The sequence below is a fragment of the Chenopodium quinoa genome, unplaced genomic scaffold (assembly GCF_001683475.1).
Source record: "Chenopodium quinoa cultivar QQ74 unplaced genomic scaffold, ASM168347v1, whole genome shotgun sequence".
Classification (NCBI taxonomy): domain Eukaryota; kingdom Viridiplantae; phylum Streptophyta; class Magnoliopsida; order Caryophyllales; family Amaranthaceae; genus Chenopodium; species Chenopodium quinoa.
The window spans coordinates 451,037-461,189 of record NW_018744582.1 but is presented as its reverse complement, the minus strand read 5'-3'; the positions used below and the strand labels follow the sequence as shown (position 1 = coordinate 461,189).

The window sequence follows — 10,153 nt, the reverse complement described above, 5'->3', positions numbered from 1 at the left end:
GTTATTGTAGCCAATAAAAAGCTTAGAATCCTATATACTTTTTTTTGTATTTTTTTTTCTAAAACATACATACATAATTTAACCATTTTTGTAATAAACGGGCTGAACGGGCTAGCCCGCGGTATAAATTGTCTTGTCCATGTCCGCCCATTTATATCAGCGGGTCGGGCCTAGCCCATCCACATATTCAAATTTTTTTTCAAAATTGTTGTCCAAGCCTGCCTGTTTTGCATGCCGGGTAGGGCGGGCTTAGCAGGCTGTCCCGTCCATGAACAACTCTAATATCAATGAGTTTCATGTTTCAAAAAAAAAACAATGAGTTTCAATTCATCAACTACTCCCTTCATTCTTTTTTTTTTTTTTTTGGTTCTACTCACTTTCTATTTTAGGTATTACACATTTGACTATGTATGACGCATTAATTAAATATGACATTGGTAAAAAAAAAAAGACAAATTGAGGCGACAAAGTAGGGATTCGCCAACAAGTTTTTAGGACTTAAATAGTTAATGGATCCCATGAATAAGGGATGAATTGCATGCAACCATGAAAAAGGACATTAATCTAGCTACTAAAATTAAACCCCTTCAACGGAGCTATGAGAACCCTGACTCACATATGAAACATATGGTTTTAGACCATATAAGATTCAGTGAGATGGTATGAACTTATTCGGGAGTTAGTGTTAACTCATATAGGCATCTACTTGATTTGATTATTAACCTATAGAAATTATGATATTTTTTTTAATATCATTGTCGAAGTAAATGTTATTCTTTACCAACAAGTCAAATACTCTATCTAGTTCTAGAATATTAAGGAGTTGCCCTAACTATTCCTAATTATACTTTAATAACTTGTTAATGTAACAACAACAAATAAGTAAAGATGTAATCCTTGAAGAAGTTGAGCAAGAATTGAATTAACCAAAGAAATGAATAGATTAATATAGACAAAGGATGCAAATGCTTTTCATTAATTAAAAGATAAAGTCAACGCTACAATTGTATTACAAGAGGAGAAAATTAACTCAACGTTCAAACAATTGGAATGATCAAACGATCTTCAAAACATACTAGGTAAATCCTAAACTATCGCTTGATTACTAACCTTAGGGAAAACTAAGAAAGCAATAAAGAAAGTGTAAAGTAAATGAAATGCTTTTGTTGATTGATTCGCTGATGTCTTTTCTTTGTGATCCTTCACCTATTTATAGACAAAAACTCCTTGGAAATCTGGCCTTTGTCTTCCGTTAATGCCCTTCTAATTGCTATATGGTTTTCTCCTCTTGGTGCCAAAGTATTCCTTTCAAAATAACTTTAACTGGATAAGACCACGCTTCTTTTAAGATATGGGTCTTTTAATGATTGGGCCATGTATTGCGCTTATTAGTTTATGATAATACATGTAACCATAGAGACGAGCTTTTTTTAAGCGTTAGTAAATCAGACTACCCTTGATTAAGTTAAGCTTTGGTCAAACTTCCCCTAACATGTCATATAGTCAACAAAAGTCAACAAATATTTAGATAATTTGGGTGTAACAATCATGCACATACAATTGTACGCCTTAAAATTACACTACGTTATATTAATTAATCACATAAATAATCTAAATTTGACGACCACTTTGAATAAGTTATTACATATTTTCCCTCATTAATGTTAGCGGTCAGCGCTTAACTTTGTGGCATAAAACCAAGTCAAGAACTCCTAGACATGACTAATTGCTTGTGTTAATCGTCTTAGACCATGTTCTTTTGAGCTGCTCTGCTCTGTTGAGCCCTGTTTTGCTCTGCTGAAATCTGCTCTGCTCTATTTAAAAATAATAATTAATAATAACAATAATAACAATAATTAATAATAACAACAATAATAATTAATATTTAATAATAATAATAATTAATATTTAATTATCATAATAATAATAATAATTAATATTTAATAATAATAATAATAATTAATAATTTACAATAAAAATAATTAATATATAATAATATTAATTAATAATAATAATAATAATTAATAATTAATAATTAATAATAATTTCTAATATTTAACGATCATAATAATAACACTTAATATTTTTTTCGAGGTAATAAAAAAATTCTTAATATTTAATAATAATACTAAGTATATAATATTATTTTATAATAATAACTAATGATATAAAAAGAATAAAAAAGCTTCAAAACAATCTGAAAATCTGTCACCCTTTTTTTTTTTAATAGAAAAGGAAATTGGATTAATTAATAATCAACCAAATCCATCTTGAAGCTTTTAATATTAAGATATGTTAAAGATGGTACACATCTATTTATGTTTTCATTCACCTAAACCAATGGTATGCACTTGTTAATAATAATAATAAAATAATGAGATAATAATAATAATAATAATGCGATAATAATAATAATAAAATAATGAGATAATAATATTAATAATACTTTAAATAAAATAATAATAATAATAATAATAATAATAATAATGAAATGTGTTTCGCTATGCTGTGCTCTCTACTAATCCCTGCTTGCTCTGCTATACGAAGAACTGGGCCTTAATTTTATAATAAAAATCCAATCCAAATAAAGGTCTGGATTGAATTGGATCTTGCCCAATTTTTTTAAACCAAATGGACACCCCCAAGAAAAACCCAAAACAAAATAAATTTCTTGGATGTAGTACTCCGTAGTTTGTAGAGCAACAACTCGAGGACAAGTGCCAGAAACAGAGCATTTTACGACTCAAAATTTCTGATTGAATTCCTCCTTCTGTAATTCAGCTGCTCTTTAAACCCCATATATCACAAATTTCTGAATACAGAAAATATCAAACCTTTTTGATTTTTAATCTTTGTAACTTTATTGAAGGCGAAGAAGAACAGTATCCCCAATTAAAACAAAGCAAGTATTTTAGGTATTTCTTTAATTTGCTAATTTTTTCGAATTTTATTATACCTTTTGTTTTCGTCAAATTTTTACTTGTTTTTGCTAGGTTAACTTTTTATTTCATGCTGTTATTATTGTTAATTCGAAACTATTGCTTCATACCCATGAATTGAATTACTGGAAAAATCCACTGATTTAGACTTAATTCTTGATTAGGGTATTATTTGATGTCTATATTTCTGTATTACATTGGGTTTTGATTAGTTTATGCGATTTGGTGAGCTATGGATTCATCAATTTCCAATTCCCAGGTTGAAAAACAGTCATTATAAATTTCCCAACAATCAAACTTCATTATGTTGAGCCAATCTTGTTGCTACAAGGTTCAACAAACCCTTGAACCTTCGTGCTCTCGACCGGCGGCTGCGTGCCTTCCTCTTCAGTTCAAGGTCCTTATTTTTCCTCCCTGTGATTTTATTGTGATATAGCTAGAATCTGCAACTGAGTTATGACATGGATTATTAAAATTTCAACAGAATTCGAACTTATTTGGATCCCAGAGTAAAGGTTTTAATCGTGCAAGACGAGGTTCTGCTCATTCAAGTTGTATCCATTCGCTCTCTTCGACTAGAGCTCGAGGTGGGTATTTTTCAATTTGTTGCTACTTTTGTGGTTTCTTATTAGTCTTTGTAGTATTGTTATGTCATTGAGTTTATCACATATGCTAATATGACCTCAGAAAATGTGAAGTGTTGGAGCTTAAAATAACAAGTCTGATAAGATTAGGTTTTTGATAAAGTATCTCTCCATTTAAAGCTTAAACTATTACACATTTTTTGAATCTTAAATTATCTACTATATGCAACAGTGTTTACGTAATATTGTTCACATTTTCTGTAAGGTTCCCTTGTCATCTGTTAACAATTATAAAAACTACAAAAATTATGTTATAGTATGTGCCGTGTAAGTATATTGTCCCTATATTGTAATACTAACGTTGTTGAAAGATTGATGATGCTTTTAGTTCTATGTGCAAAAAGTAAGCTGCATTGTCTGCATATCCAATTTTTACTTTCCAGCCATTTTTCCCTAAAGAGTGAGGTTTTACTTGTAGCCAACAGATGTATTTAAGTTCAGTAATTTAGGTTCCTATTCTAATAAAGTCTATCTGTGTACTTGTATTTAGGATTTGCTTTCAGTTATTTGTTTCCTATTCTTGTTAGAATTCAATGTTGTTTAATTTAGCTAGGATTTTGATGGTTTCCAAAATGTTTAAAAAACAGTCCCATGTTTTTTATTCTATGTTGCCCAGACCCGGATTTGGGTGTTATGTCCGACATGGTGTTGGATCCTCTGACACTCTAGATTTTATAAAATCTCATATAGACCACTATCTATTTGGTTGTTGTCTCGTGTCAAAGTGTCAAAGGATCCGACACGAAACACCTGATGTACAAAAGGGAGTCGAAGTAGTTTAGGCTGATTTGTTTTCATCATGCTTAGGAGTCCTAGGTTGTCTTTGTTTGCTTTTGTACCCTATAAAAGGCAAATCCTATATACATTATCTTACAGATGTGAGTTTATGAAATTGATGATGACTTCGAAAACCTCAGTAACTTAAGAGTTTTGATATGTTAGTTTAATTCCCTAACCATATTATACTACCTCCGTTTCAAGTTAGTTGCAACTTTCACCTTGACACGAATTTTAAGACAAAATTTCATAATAGCTGATTAATGAATTAAAGGATAGATAATTAAAGGGTAGGAGAGAGAAAGTGAAGGTAATTAATAAATTGAATACCACCACGCCGGCACCACCAACAACCGGCACACAAAATTGAATACCACCACGCCGGCACCACCAACAGCAGCCACCCCGCAACCGTCGCCCAACAGAAGCCGCCCCAAAACCGCCCATTAGCAGCCTAAAACCACCCTCTCTCTCAGCCCGAACCACCCCCTCTCAGCCCGAACCACCCAAAAATCACCCACACGCACCTCGAACAACCCCAAAACCACCCCCTCTTAGCCCGAACAACCTCGAAATCTCGAACCACACCGAAACCACCTCCTTTCAACTCGAACCACATCGAAACCAAATCCCTCTCAGTCGAACCACCCCAAAACCACCAACACTCCCCATAAACCACCCACACTCACCCTAAACCAACCCAAACCTACCCTTACTCACCTTGAACCACACCGAAACCACCCCAAACTAGCCCATTCACCCCTCAAACCATCAAATCTAAACAATTAAAAGAAAAAAAAAAGACGAGAGAGAGAGAGAAAGGAACACTGAAGCACGACTTTGAATATGGTGATGAGCAGCGAAGACGTTGACGGTTGTGGTAGATGCAGCGACGACGTTGACGATGGTGGTTAGATGCGGCGGCGACGACAAAGTTGAGAAAGGGGTGTTGGGTGTTCCGACAATTTCGTGGGATTGAATTGTTTTAATTAGATATGAGTTAAATTAGATGAAATAAGTTAGATTAGGAGTTTAATGAAATCTGATTTAGGCAGTTAATTGTGTTTATGAGTTTTTTTAGTAAGGGTATTTTTGTACTTTCATTTTAAAAAACTTACTGAAATAAGAAAAAAATGGAAAGTTGCAACTAATGTGTAGCACCCCGTTTTGGCAAAAGTTGCAACTAATATGTAACGGAGGTAGTAAGTAAAATTCGTTTCAAGCAGCTTCTGGATTTTTTCTACAGGTCAATTGCCTAGATGTTTGACCATCTTGTGAATGGGTGAAAGGGGGGAGGGATGTTGTCTGAACTTATCATTTTATCTGAAAAATGTGTTTGGCATCATATGTCATTGTTGATGTAGTGTCTTAGTCCTTAGATTTAGCCTTCACTTCGAAGTTATTTTTAATTATTAGTAATATAACCTGTATAGCAATAATCCAGTGTCTTAATAATTATATATCTTACTTTTTATTTATTTATTTTTTTAATAATTTCTTTGTGTTCTCTATCATGATGAAGTTCTCGTTCTATGACTCACTTTTGTTTTTTCTCTTCATTTCAGTGGTTAAAGCTGTTACCACTCCTAATTCAGCTCTGGAGCTGCCTTTAACTGAAGAAAATGTTGAGAGTGTACTAGATGAAGTGCGGCCATATCTAATGGCTGATGGTGGTAATGTTGCTGTGCATGAAATTGACGGAAATGTAGTTCGATTGAAATTGCAAGGAGCATGTGGATCCTGCCCCAGTTCTGTAACAACCATGAAATTGGGTATTGAGCGCCGCCTTATGGAAAAAATTCCTGAGATAGTTGCAGTGGAAGCAGTTCCTGATGAAGAAACTGGCCTTGAGCTAAATGAAGACAACATAGAAAAGGTGTGTTTACATGTTTAGTCATTAAGGAATTAAATCATAAGATGGAATCTTTTTTTTTTCTTTTCCTGTTTTTCTTTTTATCTGTCATCAACTAATTGGATTAATTATACTAAAATCCTTTAGTGACTTCAGAGTTGAGAAACATCTGAACGGCATAAGTTAGTTTATCTGAGAAATTTACATCAGAATTGTACCTCTTTTCTCTGGTGTTAATCTAGGTAGTAGGGACGAAAGACTAAAGGAAATTACCAATGGTGATAAGAAATTATGATGATATAATGAATTAATAATATAATATTCTATGGAAACTAGCTAGAAAAAGAGAAAAGCATGCAAAGTTTGACAGAGCACCTGTGTGCAATTGTGAACTTATTCTGTTCCTTTGGGTATCAGTGATAGCACCTGTGGTCTGTCGAGTGTGTTATGGACTAAGAAGGTTTAAATCTAACTTCTATGCGATGTAATTCTGTTGCCTCTGAGTGGTTGATAATGTTTTGTATAGTCCCGTATGTGAAGAGAATGACTTTGCACCATATAATGTTATAGTTCAATGCTATTTTGTTCAAGCATGTATACTATAGAGTTTGATCAGTAGGGAAGAAAAAGCTGATTGTATGATTGTGGCACAGAGGAGACAGTTTATCAGGCAGATCTCTCTTTATGTCTGTCATGGGTTTGCTGGATGCATCAGACACTTAGAAAATATTGATTTGACCTAGATTTGATGGCAGCAGCCAGAGATTCTCTAGGCACCACTTAGCACACTTGATGGAAATTTAAGAGCATACCTTTTAGTGTCCTTATGCTGGAACCTCCTTTTTCTGCTTTCGTATCAAATACTTGTAGAATTTTGCAAGTTACTTGAATCACGGAGACCACAATTACTAAAATTGCATATTTAACCCAGTCTGCGGGTGTCTTACCCCTTAACCTCTTTGCCAATATTACTGTTGTTTTGCAATTTGAACTTGCACATCTACTCCATATCTGGCTAAAACCTGAATACCAGTAGCTTCTGTTGTAGTAGACAGATTTCTGCTTGATTGGCTTCCTTTCTCAGATGATGTTCATTAATCTGGCGTTGTTTTCAATTACCAGATTTGATGTGGTTCTGTTGTTCTTTGGGATAGAAGTTAGTTCTGGTTTTTATTCCATACACAAAACTGATGCATTAGTGCTTGTTGAGGTGTTTACAGAATCAGCATCTTTTTTTCCATCACAAGGAGACAGTAAAGTAGATGCTTTGAGTGGAATATAATGTACCACTGGGCTCTCCTATTAGGAATATAAGCAAATTTTACATCACCAATGAATAGGCTCATACTGCGCTTAGGCTTGGTAGCTCTAACCTGTCATGCTGGAAATCGGGAATCACACAGATTCTATATCTTATTAAGAATTTGTATTTCTGATCAACTTTGATCCCTTGTAGATATCATAGGCACGTAGCTTGTCTAAGCTAATGCCTCTTCTTGATCAAATAGGTTTGTGTTATTTGCACCCATAGAATTGCTCCCAAAGTTTGTTCATTGTCGGGGGTGATTTTTTCGGATTGATGAATTGGGAAAGTGTTTGGTTATTGACGCAAAAATCTTAAAAGCAAACACTTGCACTATGTTTATTTAGAGAGAAATGGAGGGAAAGTAAGAGAAGAGAAAGGGAGGGATGCATCCTCCTTTGTTTGGATATTTAATGTTAGGAGGGAAGGGGAGGGAATTGGAAGGATCCATTTTTCTTCCCCTTTTAATAAAACAAATCCCTCCATTTTTGGAAGGAAAATAGAGTGTCACCTTCTCCCTACCCTCACCTCCCTTTTCCATCCCTCTTTTTCCTCCTCTCCCTTTTCCTTCACTATTGTTATCCAAACATAGTGTTAGACAGTGTACAATAGTCCATCCATCCTGGGGTACGTAGAGTTGAGTGGCTTTGCCAGGTTTTAATCAAAAAATCTATTTCACTATTAGTTTGTACAATGGAATGACTATTTTCTACATATACTTTACACTGGTGGGGTGTTTAGATGGATTAATGGTTTTGGAATATGAACAAAGCTGATTCCCACAGTCCTCTTGTTTTTATTATATAGGATTGAGATCACTTGAGGAGGTTTGGATTGGGAATTGTGGTTTTTTGGGGAGGGCTAGCACTATGTAATAAAGGAAGGGAATAAAGCTAAGTAATGGAATGAGCATTGTGGCCAATATTTTAAATGAAAATGGAGGATAGTTATGGAGGAAGTTTCGGAAATTTATGTACTCATACTAATTTTAAACTATTTGTGTCATAGATTATTATGGAGTGGATCTCTAATTACTGATTCCTACTTTCATATTTACTCGCTTATTGTCAAATTTCTATTCTCATTCCCATTTACATAATGTCCTTCAATCAATCAATCAAAGCCTTAATCCCATAAGTGGGGTCGGCTACATGAACCTAATTTGATTATTCCGTGTGGTCCTCCACAAAAATCTTTCTCCTCCATCCATTACGATCCAATGCTTCATCCTCATGTAAATCTATATACTTCATATCCTTCCTAGCTCCTTCCAACTAAGTCATTTTTGGTCCCCCTCTCCCTCGTTTAACCCCTCCATGGTCCCACTCTTCGAACCGGTGCACCCTCGGGTTTCCGTCTTACATGCTCAAAACAACGCAAGCAATTTTCCCTTATTTTGTCTGCAATGCCTGCCACGCCTACTTTCTTGCGAATAACCTCATTTCTGATCCTATCTCTTAGAGTGTTCCCACACATCCACCTTAACATGCGCATTTTCGTAACCTCTATTTTTTTAATGTGCTCCTTCTTAGAAGCCCAACATTTTGTACCATAGAGCAACATTGGTCTTATGGCAGTCCTGTAGAATTTTCCCTTTAACTGTAAGGGAATGCTTCGGTCACATAGCACTCCTGTGGCCGCTCTCCATTTAAGCCACCCTGACTTAATCCTGTAGGCCACTTCTTGATCAATGTCCTCATTTTTGTGGATGATCGATCCAAGATACTTAAAACATTCACTCATGGTCAATTCCTTTCCATCCAAACTTACCACTTCACGCTTGTCCCCCTCTGAGTACCAAAGCGACATACCAAATGTCCTGTGGATGATAAAATGCAAGATTGTGAGGTGGTGGGGTACTGTGTTGAGTTCTTGAAGAAAATCATCTGAGTTATAATTCTAATTACTGTAATATGTTTGACAGTGCTGGCTACACTTGATATATGCATTGGTGAAATCCACATAAGTTATTATTTTTATTGCAGGTCCTTGAAGAAATAAGGCCGTACCTTATAGGAGCTGCTGGCGGAACTTTGGAGCTTGTTGGGATTGAAGAGCCAATAGTGAAAGTCAAAATCACAGGTCCAGCTGCCGGAGTGATGACTGTTCGAGTGGCTGTGACACAGAAATTACGCGAAAAGATCCCTTCCATTGCAGCCGTTCAACTTTTATCTTAATTTTTGATTTGCATAATATTACAGGCTTTACAGCTATACCAAAATTGTTTTTGGTGCAAAGCTACATGCTAGATAGTGTTTGTAAGTTGTATTAGTCTTGAAGGATATGTATAATTGTACAGGGTAATTCAATTTGGTTGATCACTTAATTTAATACAATATATTTCATTTTAATAAATAGAATAAATAAAAATACAAAATTGTATCGAACTCAAAGCTTCATGGAGTTTTAGGATCCAGTATGCAATAATGTGCAGTTATGTAAGTCCTCTACACAACATATGAGGGACTGGAAGTTCTAATCCGACGGGAAGTTCTTTCCCCTATTTATTTGTTTATACTTGAATAGTTAAATATGTGTATTAAGTTGAGTACAAACTGAGCTGAGCTCGAGTTGGTATTCAAGTTTTCAAGTTCAAGCCGAGTTTCAAATTTTCAAACTCGGACCTCAAACACGCGCA

At 34.7% G+C, this 10,153-nt stretch overlaps 1 protein-coding gene across 3 annotated transcripts; it reads left to right on the top strand.

The window, feature by feature from the left end:
• Window positions 1–2,694: 2,694 nt before the first annotated feature.
• Window positions 2,695–9,846, top strand: LOC110699170 (nifU-like protein 2, chloroplastic). Of its 3 annotated transcripts, none has more exons than XM_021876659.1 (5): window positions 2,695–2,902; window positions 3,199–3,336; window positions 3,424–3,526; window positions 5,926–6,236; window positions 9,501–9,846. In XM_021876659.1, the coding sequence occupies exons 2-5, from the start codon at window positions 3,244–3,246 to the stop codon at window positions 9,690–9,692; spliced, it is 699 nt and encodes a 232-aa protein (XP_021732351.1). In that variant the 5' UTR covers window positions 2,695–2,902; window positions 3,199–3,243; the 3' UTR covers window positions 9,693–9,846. The 3 variants fall into 3 exon arrangements, with proteins under 3 accessions (XP_021732351.1, XP_021732350.1, XP_021732349.1); XM_021876658.1 differs by having other exon boundaries at window positions 2,695–2,915; window positions 3,170–3,336; XM_021876657.1 differs by having other exon boundaries at window positions 2,696–2,915.
• Window positions 9,847–10,153: the final 307 nt, after the last annotated feature.

What these genes read in the sequence shown, in the direction of transcription:
- LOC110699170 (XM_021876659.1), top strand. Translation starts at nt 3,244, where the DNA reads ATGTTGAGCCAATCTTGTTGCTACAAGGTTCAACAAACCCTTGAACCT. An exon ending in GCCTTCCTCTTCAGTTCAAG is followed by an intron (nt 3,337 to 3,423) that starts GTCCTTATTTTT and finishes AAATTTCAACAG; the next exon opens with AATTCGAACTTATTTGGATC. An exon ending in CTCTTCGACTAGAGCTCGAG is followed by an intron (nt 3,527 to 5,925) that starts GTGGGTATTTTT and finishes TCTTCATTTCAG; the next exon opens with TGGTTAAAGCTGTTACCACT.